The sequence below is a fragment of the Neoarius graeffei genome, chromosome 1 (genome assembly GCF_027579695.1).
Source record: "Neoarius graeffei isolate fNeoGra1 chromosome 1, fNeoGra1.pri, whole genome shotgun sequence".
NCBI classification, from domain to species: Eukaryota; Metazoa; Chordata; class Actinopteri; order Siluriformes; family Ariidae; genus Neoarius; species Neoarius graeffei.
Window position 1 is genome coordinate 85,599,540 of NC_083569.1, and position 26,793 is coordinate 85,626,332.

The window sequence follows — 26,793 nt, forward strand, 5'->3', positions numbered from 1 at the left end:
AATCAGTCTCCCTTTCATCTTCGCCGACAAGATCCTTCCATGTACATCTTTAAAGTCATTTAAGTATGATACAAAGTCTTTCATAAGCAGCTCTACTTTTTTCACATCTCCATTTTCGATAAGCAAGGCTTTAATTTCGTTGCTTTTCCTCGTACATGTTCCTAATTTTCCTCTTCGCGCTGCACAGAGTGATTTTAAAAGTTCCTCCGCTTCCGCGGCGCTCTGGGCTTCCGTGTCAGAGGATCAAAGAATAAAGTTCTGCTGCTTTTGTGTCCGTCAAAGTAATTTCCAAAAGTTCATTCATTAATTCCTCACAATGCCAGGTGAAGTCTCTTCAGTGCGCTGTGTCCTTAAACGTCGGCTCACGCAGCGAACTTTCTCCTGTCCTCGCTTCCGTATAATCCACAACGCGATCTTCCAGGTTTGTAATCCTTTGTTCCGCGTCAATCTTCGGAGCAGTTCTCGACTAATGCTGTGGCCATTTTTTACCAAACATTTCCTGGGCCACGCGAGGCAGAGTGTGGGGTTGTTTAGACGCGCATTCCACAGTGAGCACACACGGAGAGTGAAATAAAACGAGATGTTGTTCCATTTATTTTCCACAGTCCGGCTGACTTTCAATGAATCCAACAAACAAGGTAAAAAAAAATAAAAGGTATAAACTAAGAGGGTACGCTATGCGGTCGAAAACTGTGTCCTACTCACACTCTGTCTGCGAGGCACCTGTGAGTGCAACAATTAAATCTGCGATTCGCGCCACCAATGCGCGTCGGAGGGAGGGGTTTCACAGTACCGCCCACATCACAGGTGCATTGGGGCAGACAGAGGGTGTTTAGGTCCAGGTAAGTATACATAACATAAGAGGTAAGTATATAAACAAAGAGGTAGGCATATAAGTATTTATAATAACTAACTAAAAATATTTTTCTTTTACAGGTTGCCAGCAACTCAAAGCAAATTTCTATCAATCTTAAATATGGCTCCAACAGACGTTATCCTGTCAAGTCTAATCTAATAAAATATAAGAAAGATATTGACACACAATGCTCTTTCTGTGGTAATGCTGAAGAAACAATATCCCACTTATTTTGGGATTGTACATATGGTCATATTTCCTGGGTTGATTTAAATAACTTCATAAATACTAAAATTGACCACTCTTTCAAAATTAAAATTCAATGTGTTTTATCTGGTCTTATGAAATCTGAGAAAATAACCATAGACAAAATGTATGTTATCAACCTTCTTTTAATGCTAGCCAAGTTTCATATTCATTGTACAAAATTTCAAAATCAAAGACCAGATGTTATTGTTTTCAAGGCTGTATGTTCATCATAAGGGGCGGCACGGTGGTGTAGTGGTTCGCGCTGTCACCTCACAGCAAGAAGGTCCGGGTTCAAGCCCCATGACCGGCGAGGGCCTTTCTGTGCGAAGTTTGCATGTTCTCCCCGTGTCCGCGTGGGTTTCCTCCGGGTGCTCCGGTTTCCCCCACAGTCCAAAGACATGCAGGTTATCAAATCAAATCAAGTTTATTTGTATAGCGCTTTTAACAATAAACATTGTCGCAAAGCAGCTTTACAGAATTTGAACGACTTAAAACATGAGCTAATTTTATCCCTAATCTATCCCCAATGGGCAAGCCTATGGCGACGGTGGCAAGGAAAAACTCCCTCAGACGACATGAGGAAGAAACCTCGAGAGGAACCAGACTCAAAAGGGAACCCATCCTCATTTGGGCAAGAACAGACAGCCTGACTATAATATTAACAGTTTTAACAGGTATAACCCTCAACTGACCTCATAGGGCCGTCCTTCACAGGAGCGGTGTGATAAAACTCCGACCAGACACAGGGCACCAGGATGGATCAAGCAGGTCCGAGGGGCAGAAGAGGCCAGCATCTCAATCCCAGGATCAACAGGTAACTCAGAGGGACAGATTGGGGGGGGGGGGGGGGGAGAGAAAGAAAACACAGGTTGTTAGGTATGCCCTAAAAATGACAAGTATTAAATCTGTGTGGTAGACTCGCAGAGACGAGAGTCTTTACATCAGGCATAACACACAACAATGGCATGTTAATATGGTAAAAAATATCATGACCTGCTCTGGCTGGATGCTTGATTGGGTGATAGGAGCACACTCCTCAGCAATGATGAGATGCAGATGGGACCCTTAGGGCTGGCCAAGACAATTCAGTTACATTTCACCGGGTCTGGGACATGCGACAGAATGTCTGACGGCCGATTCCCTGCAGGCTACGATAGTCAGTCGAGGTCTCCACCCTCTCCACCAAAAGATTTCCTGTTGACTCCATGTAACTCAGAGGGACAGATTTGGGGTGGGGGGGAGGGAAAGAAAACACAGGTTGTTAGGTATGCCCAATGTCACCTGAATAAGTAGGAGCAGTATACATATTGCACCGAGTACAAGCAGGGACTCCGGCACCTAACTATGACAGCATAACTAAAAGGAGAGAGCCAGAAGGTAACACAGGCATGAGGGAGCCCCGGGACATAAAGCAGCCAGCCACTACACCGTCAACAAACTCGAGTGAGCAAGCGAGTGGGGACTGACAGCATCCGTACATCCCAGTTTACCAAAACACTCTATGTCTGAGGACCCTCCAGATCTACTCCTTTACCTCATAAACACCATTAACAAAAGGCTTGATTAAACAGATATGTTTTCAGCCAAGTTTTCAGGTTAGGTTAACTGGTGGCTCTAAATTAACCATAGGTATGAAATGTGAGTGTGAATAGTTGTCTGTGTCTATGTGTCAGCCCTATGATGACCTGGCAACTTGTCCAGGGTGTACCCCGCCTTTCGCCCGTAGTCAGCTGGGATAGATAATGAGATGAGATAGAAAATAAGCTTTAAAAAAAACACAGATACATAACTGACATAATCACACATTTCATTCAGTTGTATGATCGTGGAACTTCATTACAATTCAAATATTAATAAAGATCATTTACAGTTCACACTGATATTAAAATGATCAATAACATTTGTTAAAAGCAGCTGCTGATGTCTGTGTGGATAAAACTGAACAAACATGAGTTTCTCCTTTCAACAAAAATACAAACATTATTCTTGTTTTATTTAGAACTAAAAATGTTCCGTAAAAATACAGTATGACCAAAATAAGTGTGAATCAGGAATACAATAATTGCAGCATGTGATCATGAATGAATGAAGTCTCCATTTGGGCCAAATGCTTCCATCTGCTGGGATAAAGATGAAATGACGTGGCCCACGATCTTCTCCGATAATCACGATAATCTGCAGGAGAAATAAACCACATTATTGTTATTTCATGTGCAGTTTGAATGACTGTATAAATCCACATGAGCAGAGGTGAAGTCCGGGAGGCGGAGACAAACTGCACTGTGATCATATGAGGAACCGCCCCTTTATCAACCCCTACAAAGGGAACAAGGAAGGGATTAAAGTCAAAGTGAAAGCAGTTACAGCTCACATCGAGAAGAAACCCTTATTTTCACATTAATTTCTGAAATGAACTGCAGGATTTTCACCGACTCTGAAATATAAACACAGACAATTCTCACTCCCTGAAAAGAGGCGAGTAAAATAAAGGTATGTTCTTCAGTGAATGTTTTATAGTTCAGAGGTTTTGTCAGTGTGTGATTTATCAGGATAAACTGCACATGTTAACAATGTCAGACAGAGACAGAGTCTCTAACACACTGCTGAAACACTGACACTGAAATACAAGCTGATTATAAGTGTTTTTATTGAGTTTAGTTTAAAAACTGTCTTTAATGATCAGTGATCAACCGAGACAACAAAGCTGAAAAACAGGTTTAAAGGTTGCTGTGTTTTATTAACTGCTCAAAACTAAACTGATTCCAGCATGAACACTGAAATACAAGTTAAAATACAATTATACCTTATACTTGATGACCTAATTTCCCAACTGTGTGAGCTGTGCTGAATTTACTGAATGAAAGGTGTGTGTGTGTGTGTGTGTGTGTGTGTGTGTGTGTGTTGGAAGTCCAGAGGTGATCACTGGGTGAAACATAAACACTTATAGAAACATATCAGTCAGTGAGAAACTGAATGATCCAGTTCCTGAGCTGAGATCTGTGAGAATGATCAGTGAAATCCTGTGTTTATTACAATCTAATGAGGATGAGAATGTTTATGTGTGTTTTATATCACAGTCTAAATGCTTCCAGTGTCATTGCTGAGGTTTAACACTGCAGACAGGCCTGTGGAGTCAAACAGACTAATCAGTAACACCTCATACTGTTACATGTGTGAACTGAATGATGTGATTTCTGACTGAAAAGGTTCAAAACACAAGAGGAAGAAAATGGCTGAATCTTCATCACCAGCAAAAAAGAAAAGAAGGAGCAGCAGGGAAGAACCACCTTCATCATGTAAGTTATACAGCTCATACATGATTGTTTACAGTATGTTTATTAAATAGTTATGTAGCAGTAAATTACTCTTTCTATAGTAACAACTAATTCACAGGGACTTGTACTGCATGGTGGATGAGCTACATAATTTAATGAAGGACTATTGGGAAATTTTGGCTGAAATGAAGGGTTATAGAAATGATCTCAGTGAATGGTTTCATTGTTTTTCTGATGACTTTGTGCCACTTTTCATCTCACACTTGTGTTATAATGCAGGAACATCTTAGAAAGCCAGTTATTGATGCTGTAGATTGACATTGTGTAACTGTGGAGGATGTTTTAGACTTTCTGAGTTACATATTTAAATACATAAAGATATTCAATAATTAGATATGTGGTTAAATGTGACAGGAAATAAATTGTACTGGAGGAGGATTGGGGCAGAAATAAATAAATGTGACAATGCTTTGTTCTGATTTAAATGTTTATTTATTGAAACAAAAGTGAATGACAAAAAAGTAACGAAATAAATAAAAATGAGCATCCTCTCTGAAATCTGTCACTTTCATCCATCCTTATTAAAATCTGATGAAACTCCACGTGTAATTAAATAAAATTTCTTTACAAACTAAAAAGACAAAAATAGTAACAAATATATAGAACCTGATAAAGAAATATGCAGACATTACCTCATAATGTACAATATTCTTTTGTGAATTCTGTTACTGAATAATGTAGGATGGTGTCAGGGTGCAGGCACTTACAGCTGTATGTGCAGGGGAGAGCGGGGAAGCAAACTGGAGACCAAGCCAAATCACAAGACGAGAATCGTAGTGGAGAAAACAGGCAGGGGTCGATCAATCAGCACACAGAGCAATACAGACTAGACTAGAGAGTGTGGTGAGAATAACAAGAAACAGGGTCAAGGAAACTAGAAGGCAAATAGAGTAAACAAACAGCTCGGTACACAGGAGTGAAGACTGGACAATACTTCGCGTCTTTGAGGTGTGAGAGGGGTTTAGTAGCAGTGATTAGTGGAATCACAGACAGGTGTAATTAGAACTCAGGTGACAGAGGGCGCTGTGGATCTTAAGGTTGTAATTATTAGTGTCCATGTTTGTAGTCCGTCTTGAGCTGTCGCTCTTAACATTATTACTGACAAACACCCCACGCCCGGGGGAGTTTCCTCCGGGAGCTAAACACTTCCTGGGGTGGCCTCTCCCCCTTGGTGCAAGCTTATTGGGTGACTGGGAATGATGCTGTTGAGTTAAGAGAGAATCTAAGCTGTCCTTGGCTCCCACCCAGCTTCGCTCCTTGGGTCCGTAGCCCTCCCAATCTACCAGGTACTCTAGTTGACCCCTTCTGCATCTAGAGTCGAGGATCTTGTTGACCTGGTAGATGGGCTCTCCTTCAGGGCATAGGAGGAGATATTTTGGGTGGGAATATTTTGGTGAGTGACTTTGTGAAAGAAAAGTATTTTATTGTTGGAGTGTTGCACTGATTCTGTATAAGAGGAATAAAGCACTCAAGCCTGAACAGTTTTATGGAAAAATAATCAGCTCTGGGAGGAAAACAACTTTGTCATTATTGTTAATGCAGGAAGTTCTGGGCTTTCTTACTGATGTAAGATCTACAGTACACTTGTAAATACCTTTGACTGTAAAATTCATTAAAGTATTCTACAAAAATGGTTTGACCAAAACATTAAATGACGCCCTGATAAGTGCCTTTAGATGTCAACCGTAAGTGAGTTTAGAATGAAAAGCCTTTTTGGTATCAGTCCAGAAAAATGTGTAGAAATTCTGGTGTGTGATTTTCACACCTACACTACAGATGCAGTGGACTGAATAGAGACAAGATTGAAACAAATTCCAGTATCTCTACACTATTTATAAACAATGTGTAATTCTTTATTTTATTATGAACCTTAGTTTCTGGTGACTCCAGCAGTCTCCTGTCTGAAGAGCAGCTGCTGTGTTCGATCTGTCTGGATGTGTTCACTGATCCACTCAGCACTCCATGTGGACACAACTTCTGTAAGAGCTGCCTTACACAGTGCTGGGAGAAGAGTCAACACTGTCACTGTCCATTATGTCAAGAAAAATTCACCAAGAAACCTGAACTGAAGATTAATACAACACTGAGAGAGGTTGCAGATCTCTTCAAGAAGAAACGTGGTCCTGATAAACCTGGGGTTCTTTGTGATGCCTGCACTGGAGAGAAGCTGAAGGCCCTGAAATCCTGTTTGGATTGTTCTGCAAGTTTGTGTAAAATTCATCTAGAGCTTCATAATTATGTGCCCAAACTTAAGAAACACAAATTAATAAACCCTGTGGAGAACCTGGAGGACTACATATGCCAGAAACATGAGAGACCGCTGGAGCTGTTCTGTAGAGATGATCAGACGTGTGTGTGTCAGTTCTGCACTGAGACAGACCACAAGAATCACAACACTGTTCCTATAGAGGAGGAGAGCGGAGAGAGGAAGGTGAGAAACATTCATTAACATCAAATTTAGACATTATTATAGAAAATACAAATTAATTTATCCAGTGGTAGAGCAGACTGGAAATTTCTGAGATCAAATTCCAGGACAAGAGGTACAAAAGTAGTAAAAAATATCAATTATTCATCTTCTGCTCTGTCCTCAGACTCAGCTGGGAAAAACACAGACAGATGTGCAGCAGATGATTCAGGACCGACTGAAGAAGATCCAAGAGATCAAACACTCAGTCGAGCTCAGCAACGTGTGTGGAAAATAGTTTATGTACTGTTTGCTTGAATCTGTAGAAATTAACAATCTGCAATAAAGATTAGTTCATTATTCAGTGTGATGTAAAGAAACTGAAAATGTGTTGCTCCTTTAGAGAAGCACAGAGAAAGAGAAAGCAGACAGTGTTGAAGTCTTCACTGCTCTGATTCGCTCCATTGAGAGAAGTCAGGCTGAGCTGCTCGAGGTGATGGAGGAGAAGCAGAGAGCAGCAGAGAGGCAGGCTGAAGGACTCATTAAAGAGCTGGAGCAGGAAATCACTGTGCTAAAGAGGAAAGACACTGAGCTGGAGCAGCTCTCACACACTGAGGAGCATCTCCACCTCCTACAGGTCAGTGTTCCTCTCTCTGCTCACTGGCAATGCAGAACATCACAGAACAACACTCACCATGCTGAGGGATTTCTCCTCTCTCCTGCTCTACTGTAGATTTACTCCTCCATGTGCAGCCCTCCACACACCAAGAACTGGACTGAGATCAGTATTAACACTGATCTGAGTGGGGACACTGTGAGGACAGCTCTGTCTCAGCTTCAGCAGACTCTGAATGAGAAACTCACTAAAACACTCAATGACAAGTTAAAGGAAGCAGGTGAGAAACTTTGTGTTTTCTTGGCACAAGTCTATAATAATGTTGGTTCGTTTTTAGCTTTATCCTGCAATAAAACCATCTGAAATCTAATGAAAGTGATGTTTTGTTGTAATTATTTTCCACAGAACTGAAGAGGATTCAGCAGTATGCAGGTACAGTGAGGTTTCTGTTTCCTCTCATATTAAAATGTACAGATCATCATTACACCACTGCATCATCAGACTTATTTTCATCTGTAGATATCTCCAGCTAAAAGGAAGTCTTAAAGAGTCTCTCATTATCCTCCTCACTACACTGTAAAAACAAAAATGTTGAGAAAACTCAAATTATCAAGGAAACATGATGCAATAGATTTTTGAATTGTCTCAACTTTTGACTACTGTCATTGACTTTTACTAGTTTTCAAGTTTAGACAAGAGTTCTGCAGACTTTAATTTTCTTGTTCACATAATTTTGATAATCTTGCGAGGCCAACCATGAAATTCTTGCTTCAATAACATGTATTTCTATCTTCAACAAATACAGAAATTCCTGCTGAATAAATACACAATTCTTGATTCAGTGAGATAGAAATATTGCTTTATAAATCAATAAAAATGCATGTTGCTGGGGGCGTCGTGGCTCAGGTGGTTAAGGCGCCGTGCCATGAATGCGGGCGACCCGGGTTCGATTCCGGCCCGAGGTCATTTCCCGATCCCTTCCCGTCTCTCTCCCGCTCATTTCCTGTCTCTGCACTGTCCTATCCAATGGAGGTGCAGGGGGCCCAAAAAAATATCTTTAAAAAAAAAAAAAAAAAAAAAAAAAAAAAAAAATGCATGTTGCTGTAATAAATAAATTAATATTTAACTAAAATGAAGAGCACAAAGCGTTAAGTTAGCCGACACTATGTTTATTCCTCTTGGTAAACATCGTGGTGAACAGGACACGCATACATAAAATAATTGCCTGTCCAAGTGTATCTTGAAGTTGTAAATGAGCGCTAATCACAATGAACTAGACAAGTTTAAAATTGCACATACATTGAAATTTTAGTAGAGATGAAAGTGGAGCAAAGAAAAAAATCCTGAACTTTTGAAAGTCAAACTAAGATGGGGGGGGCAACGTCCCCCGAAAAAATTTAATAACATAACACGCAAAACCCTGCATTCTAGTACTTATTTTCACTAAAACAAGTTATAACTTTTAAACCTTTTTCTTTCATGTACATTAATGATTAACCTGTCAAAAATATCAAATTTAATTCCCCTCGTTAATGAGTAATTTTCAGGAGTGCATTTAGAAAACGCGGTGATTTTCCTGCTACACAGTTCATTACTTTGAAAAAAATCAGACAGTTGAAGGTAAAGTCAGCAAAATCCCAAAACAGTGCTGTTAAAAAGTAAAGGTCTGTTAGAGTTTCTAAAGCTTTCAGGTTTCAGTGTTGGGGACATTGAACCTTGTTTATCAATCTTTTAGTAGAGTTGTGCGTTTGCAGAAGCTAAAGTGAACTAAACATTTCCAATTCAGATTTATGCGAGTTGAAGCCAATTGTTTACATTAGTTCGTATTGTCTGTAAATTTAAACACACCAATGCATACCACATTTCTCATGTAAATCAGGGGCGTAGGGTGTGTGTGTGTGTGTGTGTGTGTGTGTGTGTGTCACACACTGACTGGCAGCCGAGTGCATTATGTAACAAAAAATAAATTACCATTGCTAGTTTTAGGTAGCTTAGAAACGGGCTCTTCCATTATTGCTGTTTCTTCCACGTTTTCTTGATCTTGTGTTCTAGAAACGGCACTAAAACTTGGCTTCAAAGCCACAAAATGTAACTTTGATGGAAAAAAAATATAATAAATTGCTTACCTCTCTTCACGTCGAAAGAAGGAGGAAAGTTTTGCTTGTTTTGACATGGCGAATTATTAACACAAGAGGAAATACTTGTAATTCGCAACTAAAAAGACTGCAGCTCCACTGGCAGCTTGAACATGCTTTCTAGTGCGATTGTGTTGCGCAGAACGGTGTCAGTCCTGCGCGCGCCTTAGCTCGTGCACCTGAAGGCGCGCTAACGAGCTCCGGCACGCGCGCCGTTATCAAAGAACACCTGTCTTTAATCAATGAACTGTGTTTGGGCTATTTAAGGACTGCGCCCATGCAAGGATGATGCAAAGTATTACGCCGCGTCTAGGAACGTGAAAAAGCTGAAAAATAAATTTCTCCATTCGGGAAACCGGAGATTTTCAAGAGTTTTGTCAAATATCCGGATTTCCGGTTAAATCCGGAAGACTTTCATCTATATTTTAGTAACAAACTTGAACAGGCAAAACACTGGTTATGTGCCTCTTACAAATCTTGTAAAATGATCGAGACAAACGCATCCAAAAACGTCTTGAATTACGTCGCACAACACGTGCATTTTTCAAATGCGTTTAAAAGGTCTTTGAATCAAAGAATTTAAGAATAAAAAATTATAAAGCTCCACCGCCTCTTGTTAACTGCAGGGCTCGAAATTCTTTTTTTTTTTTCCACCAGCCAGCCGGACTAGTTACCTTCCAAAGTAACCAGCCAAACAGAAAATCAACTAGCCAAAATTTGTTCATGTATGAATTTTACTTCTGTCAAAAATAACGCAAAAGAGAGTAGTTACCATTGTTCATGACTAATGTGCATTTATTTCAAGACCTGAATATTTTGATACTGTTGTTAAATACATAAATGAGAACAACACAGAGCACCATAATATAATATCAACAAATAATAATATATTGGAAAACTTGGCAACTTGGTGTATGAGTACTGAAAACAAATATACTTACTATCATGACTATAGCGCCCAAAATATGTCCAACATGCTTCGTAGTGCTGCTGCCTTTCGTGATGACAGGGTTTTTTTTGCACACTTTACAAATTGGCATTTGCTGTTCCACGTCCTCCTCGCGATATCCAAAAAAATGCCAGATGACTGACCCCTTACTAGGTCTTTTAGGAACCAATTCGTCCGCTTCCATTTTTAATTTGTCGCTGAAATTGACAGAGCTTACACGGTAGCCTATGCAACACCAGCGATTGCACGAACTGAGTCAGCGCTGTAAACCGAAACTAGAAAATCTTCCCGCAAGTTCCTTTCAGCACCTAGATGTCGCCCAGGATTGGTTGGAGAGTGTGTGACGTTATTGGTTTTTTTACCCTTTGGCAGCCTCTCGCGTTACTGCCTGAGGGACAGGGAGAAAACCACCGGAAAAGCTTTTAAACAAACGCAACAAACACGAAACAAATGCAAGTCGGCAGATGACCATAAAATACTTGATAGTTTACAATATAATAATTTTATGTATCTCACACAGAATTTTCAGAGATATATCGAGTATATTCGATATATCGCACAGCCCTAGTCTGAATCTTCATTTCATATATATTTTTTATTTTCAACTAGCCAGCCAGGCTGGCTAGTGACAGGAATTACCCGCCAAATAACAAATTAAGTCGCCTCGGGCAACCGGACCACCGCGAATTTCGAGCCCTGAACTGACATCCAACAATACCAAAAATGTATATTTCACAGGCAAACTGGAGTTGCATGCTTATAATGACTGCACATGCAAGATAGTGCATCCACCCAAGTTTTACTTGAGCACCAACAACAAACATGAACAGTGGAAACACGGTATATGCACCTCTTGTGAACTGGCAGCTGACGTCTCCAAAAGTTTCATGAATCTTTGTTTCAGAGGCAGAGATCTGCATGCTTAAAATGACTAGCTCACAGCAATAGCTTTGTTTTGAGACCCCTTATGTGCTGTGAGCATCGAGAGCCAAGCTAAAAAAAAAAAAAAAAGATAGTCTGAAGTGCTTCAAAGGTATACCTCATCTCCTTTGGATAATCAATGTTCATGGCATACAGAAAGCCAAAGAGGTATGCAAAGGCAGTACTGAGGTCTGGTAGGTCATGGAGCACAATGGCCCCTTCCAACACAATAGCCATGTCTCGCACATTTGGTGAAACGGCAGCATCATTGTCTTCGAGGACAGTGAGGATGGCAACAGACCCACCTCTGAGCACTCGTTCTTCAGGGTCAGTGTCCTGAAGAGAAGTAACAAACATGATTGAGTGTTAAAGAAAACTGAAAGACAAAATGCATTTCTTCTTATTCCAACCTAAATTTTAGTAACATGCTACTGACCCTTGCCATTCAGCTTGTGGAAGTTTAAAAAAAAGCACATTGAATTACCTGTGTAGGAAATGTGCTATAGAAATAAACTTGCTATTACTCACCGAACACTTCAAGAAGAATTTAGTGGTGTCATCCCGAACAAAAATAGGCAGGCCCCTCAATGCTGCTGTCTTTCGGTGAGACACAATGTCCGATGTCTAACAGTATCCAGTGGAAAACACACAAGCACATCAATTAGTATAGTGCCAAAGTGAATTTATACAAAATGCAAAAGGAAAGAGGGAAAGAAATTCCACTGCAATCCTGCATTAATTTGTACTTTTACAAATCAGAAATACTGTGATAATTTTCTGTTTCAATTCAGAACACCAAAGCAATGACTGGTACCATCAATTTTTGCTGATGCATGTCCATCAAAGCATCTTTTAGCTTTTCTGTCTCTCTGGAATGAAAAAAGTATATTCATGCTTTCCTAATAATCCCGGGCAAATATTTCATATTTTCAACAAAGGAAAGAGGCATGGGCGGTCACATCTTCTTTGGCTACTGAACACAGGAAGTGCTCAAGGTTTGGCAGTTGAAAAGCATGACAGGTTATTTTCCCTCAACTTATGAATGCTTTTAGCTTCAGGCACATCACTTACCTGTTCATCAAGGTTATCAAGGAGGTGTTCCATCTTCTGACCAAAGCCTGCCTTCCCTAGCCCGGTACAGTCTAAGCAGGCGAGGCGCATATTTGTCAAGGGATGTAGTGAAAGTCCCCAGGAGGTCTTTGCTGGTGATTCGATTAAATTCTTCAGATATATGAATACAAACAATAAAATAATATAATTAATTGGACAATAATGATTCTGTTAGGGTTTTTTTTTCTTAACAGAACATTCCTAGGAAGCTACAATACAATTACTCTATAAAAATGTATATCATTTAGTTTTGGCAAAAAAGTTTCATTAAGTTTCACTGGCATCTGTAAAGACAAATCCTAAAGACTAACAATTAATCTGACTGTGACACATCAATAATAATAATAATAATAATAATAATAATAATCATAAACAGGTTCAATTTATATAGCGCCTTTCTCAAAACCCAAGGTCGCTTTACAATTATAGACAGAGAGAAAAAAAATAAATAAATAAAAGTCCACCAAATAGGGGTCATGATGTCATTCCAGTGGTGTAGCAACCACAGTCCCACCAAAAGGTGCACGAAAACAAGTTCCACACTGCCAGCACAGCCACCGTGACGCCGCCAGCAACATGGCTTGAACACCACACCATGGATCCACAAAGCGAGCACAGAAGCACCGCCACACAGAGCGCTGGTATGTCCTAAACCTATCTGTGAAGATTCTCAATCATCCAGGTCATAGTAAACTGTGGGTGGTAGAAAAGGGCAACTGGACTTGCTTGAAGATTCTTGAAAACGTTTCACCTCTCATCCGAAAGGCTTCCTCAGTTCTGTCTGACTAATAGGGAGTATCAGATATTATCTGATACTCCCTATTAGTCAGACAGAACTGAGGAAGCCTTTCGGACGAGAGGTGAAATGTTTTCAAGAATCTTCAAGCAAATCCAGTTGCCCTTTTCTACCACCCACAGTATGTCCTAAACCGCCTGCACAACCGCCACGACGCCACCGAGCAACATCGCTCGGAACATCACGCCAAGCATTAAAGCATAGAGCGCTAGACAACCACGATGTTAAAATGAGCAACGAGCTCACTGCAGTCCATAGCTGGGAGCACAGGCATCACCCACAGCTAACCAAGGCCTGGAGGGAACCAACGTCCAAAACTGGGTCCGGAGCTACACCACAACCGGCGGACAAAACACTCAAATAAACATCAAACTACATAAACGCACAGAAAAAAGAAAAAAAAACTGTTCCAATTTAAAAGTTGAATTAGGGAACATACTCCTTGGGAGGACAAATTCTATTACAAATTGTGGGGCTGATAGTGTAGTGAGTTGGAGTGTGTGGAGTGGCCTGTGCAGGTTTTTTTTTTTTAGAAAAATCTAGTATGAGGGCGCTCACCATGGCGGGGGGAGATGGTGCAGGGGTGTCCCCCCCTTCCGCCGTGCGAAGCCTTTGAAAAATTGATGCTACAATGGGACATTCTGAGGCTATCTGAGAGGGAAATTGTAACAAAATTGTTTGTCAACATTGAAAAAGAAAATAAAACTGTCACAAACGCTTAAATCAAATTCTAATACCTCAATTCAAATTACACAATACTAATTCCTCATGATTCAAATAGAAATTTATAATTCAAATGAATCAAATGTAAAGTATTAAACATTCACCAGAGAAATCTGTTGTTTTCTTATACTAGAATAAGGTAAAGTTAGTTGTTCAAAATGAAAAAAATAATTCCAGAGCAAAATTATTTTCTTTAAAAGGAAACTAAAAAAGTAAACACTCTAAATTTGGAATCCAACCCAAAATCACAAAGTTTGAAACCATGCAAAAAATGTAAGCGTGCTAAAAAAATATATTATTATTTTCTTTTTTTTTTATACACATATACACACACACACACACACAAACTTTTCCTGGAACTCGGCCTTTTTCTCATTTTGCTTTTCCACTGAACACTCGTACCCCTTTTCCACCAAATCAGTTCCAGGGCTGGTTCGGGGCCAGTGCTGGTGCTGGTTCACAACTCGTTCAACTTGCGAGCCAGCTGAGAACCAGTTTACTTTTCCATAGCTCGGGGTGCTGCGCGGAGCCACGTCATTACGTCATTGTATACGTCAGTAACGTCGCTGTGTTTGTATAAACCTTGGCGTGAAGATCGTAGCAACAACAACACGGAAAAGAAGCAGCAGCAGCAACAACAATAATAATGGATGACTTCGCATTTGTACAGCTGCTGCTTCTCGCCGCTTAAAAATGGCGACCTTTCGCGATCTTGCTATTGTTGTTGGTCTTAAAAACTCCGCCCCCCTGCTGACGTAAGCGGTTCTTTCCTCTGGCCCAGCAAAGAGTTGGTGCTAGCCTGGAACCAGTTTTTCTGGCTCCAGAGCCAGTTCTTTGTCAGTGGAAACAGAAAACCCGGTTCCAAACTAAGCACTGGCCCCGAACCAGCCCTAGAACTGCTTTGGTGGAAAAGGGGCATCAGTACCTTCATCAGAGCAAGACATCTGTCTTTGTTCATCACGGATTCCGCGACGCCGCTGTCACAGCGCTCGGTTGGCGCGTCCTTCAATGAGCACGACCGCTTCAATGAGCTTCAATTGGCAGCACGGACCGATCCCTTGATTGTTGCGATCTCACCATCGGAAACATCTTTATCCGCTTTGTGACAGAAAAAAGAAGTCATCTTCTTCTGTCCCGGACAGTCTTTGGCTTTCTTCCATTTCGTGCCACTGGATGACATCTTTAAATGCCCAAGTGTCAACAAAAACAACTCACGAACTTCTTCTGTCCAAAGCTCCCGTGCCGGTGGGTGAAACGTCATTCAGTCTCGAGAAATCTCTCTCGACAAGTCAGCTGACCTTGTATGTAACCTATGTCAAATCTCGCGAGAGCAGCTGCGACAAGTAAACAACTAAACAACATGGCGCCTCGGTCTGGAAAAGGCCAATTCGGATCATTTTTGCACCATTTGACGGTGTATCTACTATGATTGGAATGTTTTTGGAGTCATTATAATGTATTTGATGATCAGACACATTGTCACGTGGTGTTGCTGGGATGTTTTCACGGAGAAAAGATCATTTTGAGAAAGACTGCATGTTGTGCAGTAGCATATAAGTGCATGGCCTAAGTGTGACTTGGGGTTCAATCGGCATTTCGGTAAGGGGGCGCACACCAAGAGTTAGAGGTTGCAGCGCCCCTGTTCCCCGGTTTAGACGAAAGCATGGTATAGTATAGCTTGCCAATATAGCTTATAACAGATTGCGCATTTTGTCAGTTATAGACAATGTGGTAAAATCAGACCTACCCAATTACACACACACTGCATTGGGCATTTGAACAATAAAATTAGGAAATAAATGAGCACAATCTTACCTCCTCAAAGGAAAACAGCGCAGGCCATCTCTCTTGGACCTCGGATACCATAGGCTGTCCCTCTATTACCTCTCTCCGCCTAAGGGAAAATGTCAGCTCCAGCTTGTGCCGCATCATTGTCAGGTTCTTTTTCTTCATTTCATCAACCAGAGCAACTCTTCAAGAGTAGAATCATCATGGTGTTGTGGATAATCTGGAACATGGTTGACCTCTCCATGTTTGGGCTTTTTCAGGGTGAACAGGCGGTCATCCTCATCTCCACCTTTTCTTTTCCTGTTCACATCCACCTCATTGCAGCCTGCCTGGTGCAGCTTTGACCTGTAGTTTCCAAGCTTGTACTGGAAACTTGTTTTCCATCCTACATAGCCTGTGATGCTACCTAGCTCCTTAAGAACCAGGGAAGAGGCAACTGATTGAAGTTCATCTTTGTCAGGGTAGCTTTTGATTTCAAAAATTGCCTGTGCAATTTTATCCAAAATGCCCATTTTATTGTCTCCTGTCACGTCAAGGCCCTTCTTTGACTTTTCGTACATCTCCTTACCCTTACGCAATTTCAACTCAACGTCATACGAGAACTTAGGGATCGGGAACGGAGAGGGATGCTCAGCAACATGCCTTAAATTGCTCTGGATAGAGTCTGAGCTAGACCTGAAATGCTCAGAGTGAACACTGGCTGTATGAAGAGCGGAGACTGAACCAATCGAATGGTCACTGGATTGGTTAAGTAGAGATGAATTACAGTCCCGCATAATATGCAGGACTGCACGCTCAGCTGGTAATTCAGACATTGTCAAATTGCATAATGCATTGCCAAAATCTGGATCCTCAAACTGGAGTGAGAAATCACCTTCAAGTCCAAGTCTCTCTTTCAGTCCATCAATCAGTTCACTGACAGATCCTGGTACAGCAAGCTGTATTCGTCTGGCTTCTTTGGAGAAGACAACCACCCAAAGTAACAAAGTCTGAAAACAAGAGCGAAATAAAGAGCGGGAAATAGTCAGACTTGGTTCAAAAACATTTGACAAGATAAAGCCAAAGACTTAGGTGATCACAGCCCAGAGTGATGTCTTCAAATTGCTTTCTTAATCTGAGCAGCAGCCAAAGTATTAATTTTATAATAAAAGCAAAAGAACCTTAACACCTCAGTGAAGCTAGTATAAGAAAATGTTTAACATTTTAACCTGATAATTTTAATCAGTTTTCAAAAGAATACATTAGTTTAATCTCAGATAATTAAGCAATTACAGATACATGTATATGTATGAAAATATAGATGTTCGTCTTTTATAACTGATATGGTTCAGCATGAACTGAGAATGAGACATTTTCCCCCACATGCATGGACAGTTAAATGACTTAAATAAGACAGAATGTTCTGAGTAACTTAAATGGATTTCAATTTAAGCACAATTTTGAACAATGAAAACAATCCTACAAAATCTTATACTTGGACTATTTTTCCTCACATTTCACAAAAGGTTAAATAAGATCTTTGCTGAATCGACCCCTTAGTGTAAACAGCTGGCACAAGGAAACATACCATTCTGAGTTGCTTTAATGGAGATACGATCGATACTTTAGATCGATACTTTAGATCAAGCTGCCCACCGCTAGCGTTTCCATTCCTGCCGCAGCGTCCATTCGCGAGGCACTGGGAAGACTGTGCTCTTCTCCTGGGCCCAAGTCTAACCAACTTCGAAGCCCCTTCACTTTAATCAGCGAGTTTCCCGCATGGCGCTATACACTGGCTTGGATCTGCAGAATTGTAACATTTCTGACTGACAAATCGCCCTGCGTTTGCGTTCACTGCGCGGCTACTGCTAACTGCAGAACCAGGTCACCCCTCCCCCTCCTCCCAGTGCTCATGGGCATCATTTCCTCCTCAAACAAAACTACACCATAATTCAATTACAATGCATTATAAACATACGCAGTGCGTTCCAACACATTAAAGTTAGCATAAAGTCGTGTTTGTGCAAGAATTCTTTTGAGGGTCACTAAGCTTGGAGCGCCGTCTGTAGTAGGGTTGCCACCATTCAGAAATGAAAATAAGGGACGCCCACCACGGCTCCTTGGGGCCATGACCACCACGGGCACGACTCCCATGGGGTGGGGTGCTCGCAGCAGTGGTATGTTTTATTTTGTAGGTGTTTTTAGTAAAGGGGTGATCAAGAAAGCAATTACTCATACTTAAAGCTTGAAATGCTTTATTGCCAATTCTGTAAAAGTGTATAATGTACAAGTGGGCAACAATGAACTTTTAAAATATAATCTAAATATATTGAGAACTTAATATCGCTGTAAATGTAAGTGCATAACTGTTCTTGGTGTAGGGACTCTCTTTGTGAACCTTGGGGACATTTTTACTTAGAGGAAAAAAGAGAACAAAAAACAACAAAAACACAACAAACATGTATGTCTGCTTATTCAAGAATGCAGAAAACAAGAAAGTGCAAAACATTACTCCTTCCCTCAACAGTCCTGAGTTCATCAGGAACTGTTGTGTTTCTCTTGTCTGTGGAGTAGACCAGATTTAAACAGTCAACAGATTTCCCTCACTTCTTTTTCCAAGTGTACTTCTTGTTACTCCTTGCTGCACTGAGTAACTCTTTGTCTTTCAAAGTGCTGTTGTAAAACTCTGAACAGGACTGCTCAAAGTTTAGAGTGATCAGGAGCTCACTCCTTATGAACTCCATGGAGCACCTGTTCCTGCAGTCACTCCATTTGTTGGCCATTCTTGAAAATACCCTTTCCACATATCCAGTGGATGCTGGGATGCTCAAGATGTGGCTGATGACAGACAGCATGTGAGGCAGGTCAGCTACTTGAAAGAGAGCCACCCACCTGGCAGCCACACCTTTGGACTTCCATTCATCCTCAGCATCTTCTTTGAGCCTCTTCAGAATGGGCTTTGCTGTGGAGCATTCATCATAAAGTTCATCCATGTTGACTTTATGGATGAGGTTGAGCTTTGTGGTTACCCTCTCAACATCACTGAAGGTCAAGGTGCCATAGTGCAGAGAGAGAGGTAGACATTTTTAAAAGGCCCGGGTTTTTTGAGCAGCGCCAGTGTGTGTTGTCTGTCTCTAGGCAACCGTGACAGCGCCACACGCAGTGACACAGGCAGTCAGGCCCAGACGCACAGAGCGGGACGCAGAGTGGAGGGGTTTGTGTCCTGGGTAGATCCCGCAATGGAGTATTTCCTGTTTTATTTTGTTCATTATTGTTAGATTTAGTGTTGATATGTGTGAGACAGACATGTGTATTGGACATTTATGAAAATACGGAACAAATCGCGTCCCGTATCGGTTCAATACGGGACACAAGATTTAATTGCCAAATAAAGGACGATTCCGTATTTTACGGGACGGGTGGCGACCCTAGTCTGTAGCCTCGCTAGTAGGGCTGCACGATTATGGAAAAAATGATAATCACGATTATCTTGATCAAAATTGTAATCGCGATTATTAATCACGATTATTCTTGATGTTAGGGAAATCACTTAAATTTTATTTCACTATATTCAAACAAACGATATGAACAGCTTTCAGTGCAGAATGAAATTTAAAAGAGAAATTCTGATTTCCAAATGACAAATAAATTAAATTTATCCAAGAAATTACCAAAGGATGAAGGAACTGAAAACTCGATTGCAACAATTACATAGCATTATACTGAGGCCTACAAGTTTTTAGCTAGAAAGAGCAGCCTATCAACATGCTCTGGCTTTAAACATGAGCGAAGGCAGGTCACAGCATTGCCTCCAGCGCTAAATAGTCTGTTGTTCCGACATAGTTAGCTTTTCTCTCTCACCTCAATCTGTTACCTACTCTCACGCTATCACCCCTTGAAGAAGAAACCGCTGCACTGAAGCTCTGCGCACTTGGGGCTTGCTTGCTTATTTAGGCGGAGTAATGAAACCTTACATGCGTCGGTTCGCCCCCTAATGGTTTGGCGGAGTATTGGTCAAAAAGTGCTTGATCAGATATACAGCAGAGCTCGCATTTTAAATGGAAATAAATCGCGATTTTCATTTAATTTAATCGTGGCAGCCAAAATCGCGATTTTCGATTAAATTCGATTAATTGTGCAGCCCTACTCGCTAGCAATGTTAGCTTTGGTGGTCGGACAAAATGAACCCATATTTCGTTTGAAACAGTAAACTGCGCTTCACTGTTAAATCCCTAGTCTAGTAAAACAACACTTACCTGCTTAGCCAAACGTAAACGGTGGCAGTATTTTAAGAAACTCGCATCCACGGTGTCCCACAAGTTGAGTCGGAGTTCAAAATGTCCGACCAGCAAGTGACTCCCACAGCTCATGTGGCCACTACGGAGTTTCCATCAAGGGGCGAAACGGAACCTCTCTCTGCTCAGAAACCGGTGTTTACCTGTTATTAAAATGCGTGTTAAGATATGTAAATGCGACAAATGATCCTCACTACTGGATGATGATTTAATCTTTTTTACCTGCAAACTCACATCACACACTGTGTGTTTCTCTCAGTGGATGTGACTCTGGATCCTGATACAGCTCATCCCGATCTCATCCTGTCTGCTGATGGAAAACAAGTGACAGATGGAGACAAGCGGCAGAATCTCCCTGATACACCACAGAGGTTTAAATATTATCTCGGCGTTGTGGGAAAGCAGAGTTTCTCCTCAGGGAGATTTTATTATGAGGTGCAGGTCAGAGGGAAAACTGCGTGGCGATTAGGAGTTGTGAGAGAAAACATTAACAGGAAGGGGAGCATTACACTGAAACCTCAGAATGGATTCTGCACTGTGGGACTGTATGATGAGAATCAGTACTGGGCTCGTGCTGATCCCGCTGTCCCCCTCACACTGAGAGAGAAGGTGGAGACGGTGGGGGTGTTTGTGGATTATGATGAGGGTCTGGTCTCCTTTTATGATGTGAAGTCCAGATCTCATATCTACTCTTTCACTGCTCAGTCTTTCACTCAGAAACTCTATCCATTCTTCAATCCTTGTTTAAATGATGGAGGTAAAAATTCAGCCCCACTGATCATCTCTCCTGTATTAAAGACTGAATGAATTTTCAACTCACAGATTTAATCATCTATTAAATGGTGAGAATAAATAGAAATATTTTACATTTTCTGGTTAATTTTAGAAATACATATTCCCCTTTAAAATGCTGTACAGTGTATTTTAATACCTGGGTTACTTTTTTGCAGAAACAAATAATTTTACTCCTACTGTCTGTTTTTACACATTTTGATTGTGGAACTTTGTCATGACAAATCAAATATTAATAAAGATTATTTACAGTTCACACTGAGTTTTACTGCAGAATTTAATCTGATCAGTAAAATGTATGAAGTTCAGCTGCTGATGTCTGTGTAAATAAAACCAAACAAAACTGTTTCTCCTTCAAACCTCATCAAACACAAACAAACCTGTATTTTATTTCGAAATAAAAGTGTCAGGGTTTTTCTGTTCTTCAAAATAGAAATGAATGAAGAAATGAATCCTCAATCTGCACTAAATCCTTCCATCTGCTGGTACAAAGGTGAAATGACGCGGGCCATTTGGGCTCAAAATACTAAATTAAAACAAATATGTTAAATGTAGGATGGCAGAGGGAGTCTCATTAATAGCGGAGCTCCAGTGGAGTACCATACCTAAGAAAAAATGGTAAACCCATCAAGTCGATTTTTTTGTGGTTGTACCACCAGCAGTGGCATAGTCAGGATTTTTTACATGGGTTGGCCAAAGGGGAACCAAGGATATACCAGGGGTGGCCATATTTCCTGTATTCTGATGTATCTGGTGCCTAACTCATGAACAAAACCCATGTGAGCCAAGAGGTCAGAAATCTCATCTCATTATCTCTAGCCGCTTTATCCTGTTCGACAGGGTCGCAGGCGAGCTGGAGCCTATCCCAGCTGACTACGGGCGAAAGGCGGGGTACACCCTGGACAAGTCGCCAGGTCATCACAGGGCTGACCAGGCCCGGCCCTTACCAATTTGACACCCTAGGCAAGATTTTAGGTGGCGCCCCCTCCCCAACACCAGTTAAAGCCACTGATAGTGTATCTATACTAACAAGAAATGGAATAGCTTTGTCTTAAAACATTCTTTTATTTAAACAAAAAAATTGCACGTTCAAAGTACTTAATTAAAGGCATTAAATAAAGAAATTGCACATTCAAAATATTTAATACTGAATTAAAGAAACAAATACAAAATATGAACTGAATATATGAAACATAATATAAATGGCTTGCATAAAGTATTACATTTACAGTACTCCCAAAATAAAAAATGTAAACAAGTGTTGTAATTTGTAAATGCAATATAAATAAGGCATTGCACAAAATAAGATATTAAAGAAACCAGTGTGCATGAAAAATACAAGGATTTAAATAAAAATAAATAAAATTGTGATATTAAAAAGACCTCTAGTGGTGTTTTTTGGTACTGCCTTCAACTTCAACTATTGAAAAACTATTGAACAGGGGGAAAAACTGTTGATATGTAACTATATGTGTATATGTTGATATTGAATATAGTACAAGGGAAATACTAGTTTACTATATGTTGAGCTGCTTTCCTATTTTTTTTTCTCAGCACTTTGATGTCTGTCCTGTCTCTGTCCACGTATGGGAGAGTGAAAAACGTAATTTCAGCAGGGGCGCAGATAGGATTTTTGAACTGGGGGGGACTGAGCTGTCAGCAAATGATTCCATTTTGTATATATATATATACACACACACACACATACACACACACACACAACCGTTCAAAAGTTTGGGGTCACTTTGAAATGTCCTTATTTTTGAAAGAAAAGCACTGTTCTTTTCAATGAAGATCACTTTAAACTAATCAGAAATACACTCTATGCATTGCTAATGTGCTAAATGACTATTCTAGCTGCAAATGTCTGGTTTTTGGTGCAATATCTCCATAGGTGTATAGAGGCCCATTTCCAGCAACTATCACTCCAGTGTTCTAATGGTACAATGTGTTTGCTCATTGCCTCAGAAGGCTAATGGATGATTAGAAAACCCTTGTACAATCATGTTAGCACAGCTGAAAACAGTTGAGCTCTTTAGAGAAGCTATAAAACTGACCTTCCTTTGAGCAGATTGAGTTTCTGGAGCATCACATTTGTGGGGTCGATTAAATGCTCAAAATGGCCAGAAAAATGTCTTGACTATATTTTCTATTCATTTTACAACTTATGGTGGTAAATAAAAGTGTGACTTTTCATGGAAAACACAAAATTGTCTGGGTGACCCCAAACTTTTGAACGGTAGTGTGTATACATGTTATTTCACCTCCCTCACTGCCATCACCAGGAACTACCTGCAGGCCAGGACAATGATAACATTTTAACATAGCCTATGGAAATCCAAAGTTTACACATTATCATCACGCACAGAAATTGCAAAACTGCAAAACTAGTTTTAAAACCGCTAAATTCCAACTGTTAAACATAGCGAGAAGCTGGGCTACGTGTGTGTGTGTAAAGTGTAAACCAGTGCATCCTGACTTTCTAACTATGCCTGTGTGTTGCGTGAGCGGCAGTCAGTCAACAACTCTTCGCAAAGTTTCCTTATGAAACAATATGCTCGCTGAAATTATGGCAGGGAACGCCAGATTAAACATTAAAACTGCCTTCTGAGCACTGTATCTACAGGCTACCACCGAAAGAAGGAGGCTACCAGAAAGGCATCTCTACTCCGTACGATTTTACTTTCACTACGACATTACTTTGAACAGACTATCAAAAAATTGCAAGGTGATATGATAAAGTAAGGCACAGTTTACTTACAGTCGGGTTTTTTTTTTTGAAAAAAATGATGCAATCGTTTTCTGCCTTTTGGCACCCTTCATCATGCCGTGTTCGGGTCCTGAACTAGGAGGAACTGTCCCTGATATGCCTGTCAAACTTGTTGTGGGTAACCATAGCAACCAAACTCGAGCTCGCAACCCGTGCAGTCTGCGCAGTTGCAACTATGTATATACTGCTGTGGACCTCAATAAACCGAATGGTAATTAGTCTTTTGATTTTCCCGTGAGGTTTGCCTTATGCAAGGAAACACAGCATAGACGTTTTTTCCTCCCTATAAGTGGGGGGGACCGAACGAGGTGAATTTAAATCTGGGTGGGACGAATCCCCCCGTCCCCCCCTCTATCTGTGCCCGTGAATTTCAGCTCCTTTGTGTTTATGCTATTTGTAAAGAGAACACATCTGAGTGCTTGTTTCGTTTCCCTGCAGTCTTGACGCACTGAGATTGTTTCTTGTTTTCAACGCGTTTATTATATTTTCCTCCAGGAAGCTCTTCGCAACATGGTTGCTTGAATGAGCTGCTAAACTGTCATTTTAATGAGAACACAGATCAACAAAGCAACTTTGTTTTATTAAAAAAAAAAAATGTGCCAGGCACCATTGGAATATCTCGCTGCGAAACGTGTTCGGTGCATAAAAGACCTTTACTTCAGCCCAGACTGCTCAACGACACCGACAGACTGCTCCAAGTGCAGCCATATTCAAAACAAGCAACAGATCTATGTCAGTTATCTACGTTATGCAAAAACACTCTTTAGCCAACAACACTTAGGCTATTACATGGCCAAAACAGAGAATTGCCGCGGATGCGCACTTGCGCGCCCGAGTACATTTTTTTTTTTTGGACTGTGCAATACTTTCTTCACTGGACTTTTTATTGTGGCAATTGAGAAGCATCCCCCCTATCATGGCTGACACTTGCTATTTGTTCACTTATTTGTTCACTTAATGTTTCCCTTTAATAACTTTCTTTGCACCATACCAGAAGTTTTTGCTCTTTGTTGAATTAGTGTAATTTAGTGTTGATTTAGTGTAATGTTGATCTAGTGTAATTTCTTCCCTCTCTGTATCTTAATATGTGTTTTTTGTACATTTGTGTAAGCTACTTGACACTTTAATTTCCCTCTGGGGATCAATAAAGTTACTCTACTCTACACTATAGACAGGGTGAACCACTGTTGAGCGCTTATTGTTTCATGATTAACAACCACCACCACACCACACCCCACCCCACACCACCCCGCTTTTTTTGACAAATCGCACCCTGACTACATGCTTTGCTGTACAATTAAATTAGGCTAAGACATTATAATGCTGACTCGTTTTCAGAATAGTGAAAGTCATAATTTTTCTCCCCCCGTTTCTGCGTCCCTGGATGGACACAGCGCCCTTAGCATTTGCCTATGCCATGGGCCGGCTCTGAATTACATGCCAACTAAAATGTTTCAAGCATTTTTCTATTTTAATTTGGATAATTATGGCCAACAGCACAAAAAAAATCTCATGAGAGAATATTTAATTTTGAGTCTGAGGTTTTTTTTTTTTAATAAAAAGTAAAAATAAATCTGTCTAGTTCAGTACATGTTCAACAAGCATATATGGGCATACTGATCAGGTGTAATAATCAGACTTTTGACCATATAATGAAGTTAATTAGGCCAGTTATAATGTATTAGCACACAGACTGTAATTTGTCTTAAAAGTGCCCTTCCACCAAAAATGTTTAATACTGGCTATTTTTGAAATACCATAGTTCACTCCGAGTTGCATATGCATGCGAAAACGTAATTCTACTCCCATTCCCTGTATCAGCTTATGAAAGAAAATAGTCGGAAAAACGAGTAAATCTGAAAAAGCCCTACGAACTTACGTCACTTCGAAAATTAGTATTCATGGCCTCGCCCACCTTGGCTTGCGACCGCCCACGGGAAGAAAGTTCGGATTTAAGCACGAGGAGAGATAGCAGAGCCCATCTCGTCAGTAGCTAACAAAGAGGACCTAACAGCAAGTTGAAAACATGTCTGAACAAGTTCGTGCCTGTGTTATTTGTGGCAGTAAGACATCAATGTTGCATTTCTTGCCCAAGATAGAAGAGCTGAAGAAGAAATGGTTGGAATTTATCTTTGGAACACCACCAGCGAAGTATAATGCAGCGTTAGTACTGTGTTCTGATCATTTCAACCACAGTGACTTTTCAAACTTCGGTGCCTTCAGTAGTGGTTTTGCTTCAAGGTTGTTTTTAATACCTGGATCTGTGCCGTCAAGATGATCGACCACCAGCTCACAAGCTGTACTGTAAGTAAAACAACTTTTTGTTTGAAGGTTTTTGTCACAAAATAGCATGTTCATATTCTCCATGTTAGCATGCATGACATGGTCACAAGCTAGGCAGGGATGAGAGTTTTCCGCTTTTTCTGAGTAAAAAAATAAAAAGTTCGTATTATGCCAAATCCATTGAGAATTTTTTTTATTAATTTTGGGGGGGTTGGGGTATGTTCCTTCATGCTGTTCAAACTTTATTAACTCCAACGATGTTTACACATTATTTGTAAGTCGCCATCTTTAGTCTCGTTTAAATCTCGTTGAATGTGATGTAAAATTCGTGTTATCTACATTGTTATTCGTCAAAACATCGATGTCGAGACCATAATAGCCAATCAAAACAGTTTTTACAAAAAGACACCAACATCCGCTTGTTCTGACCCACTGGAGGTAGCGTCACAGTGCTGTTAGCCAATCAGAGGTAACACGTTTACATGTCATGAATATTAATGAGTAAGAGCTGAAATCCTGTCGTTCTCCCGCTACCCGCTCCTCCACCAAACTAGAACAGCCTGAAACAGGAGAACCACAGCATTTTTCACCAAAACCGGCTCACAGGGCATTCATTCATACTAGAGACCACCGCACAATTAATGAAAAAACGATGCAATGAGACCTTTAAAAGTAACAATACTACACTTCCTGATGGCTTCTGTACCTTGTTAGTGCTTTGCATAAGTGACACATTTTATATACACTTACTGTATACTGTATGTTTAAATCAAATTAAAAACCCAAATC

General features: G+C 40.5%; 1 protein-coding gene across 1 annotated transcript; it reads left to right on the top strand.

Annotated features, from left to right (window-relative positions):
- The first annotated feature begins 3,435 nt into the window (after positions 1-3,435).
- Positions 3,436-22,152, top strand: LOC132901398 (E3 ubiquitin-protein ligase TRIM39-like). The gene is made up of 8 exons (XM_060943792.1): positions 3,436-3,595; positions 4,312-4,401; positions 6,315-6,871; positions 7,035-7,130; positions 7,251-7,484; positions 7,581-7,743; positions 7,869-7,895; positions 20,419-22,152. The coding sequence occupies exons 2-8, from the start codon at positions 4,335-4,337 to the stop codon at positions 20,964-20,966; spliced, it is 1,692 nt and encodes a 563-aa protein (XP_060799775.1). The 5' UTR covers positions 3,436-3,595; positions 4,312-4,334; the 3' UTR covers positions 20,967-22,152.
- The last annotated feature ends 4,641 nt before the right edge of the window (positions 22,153-26,793 follow it).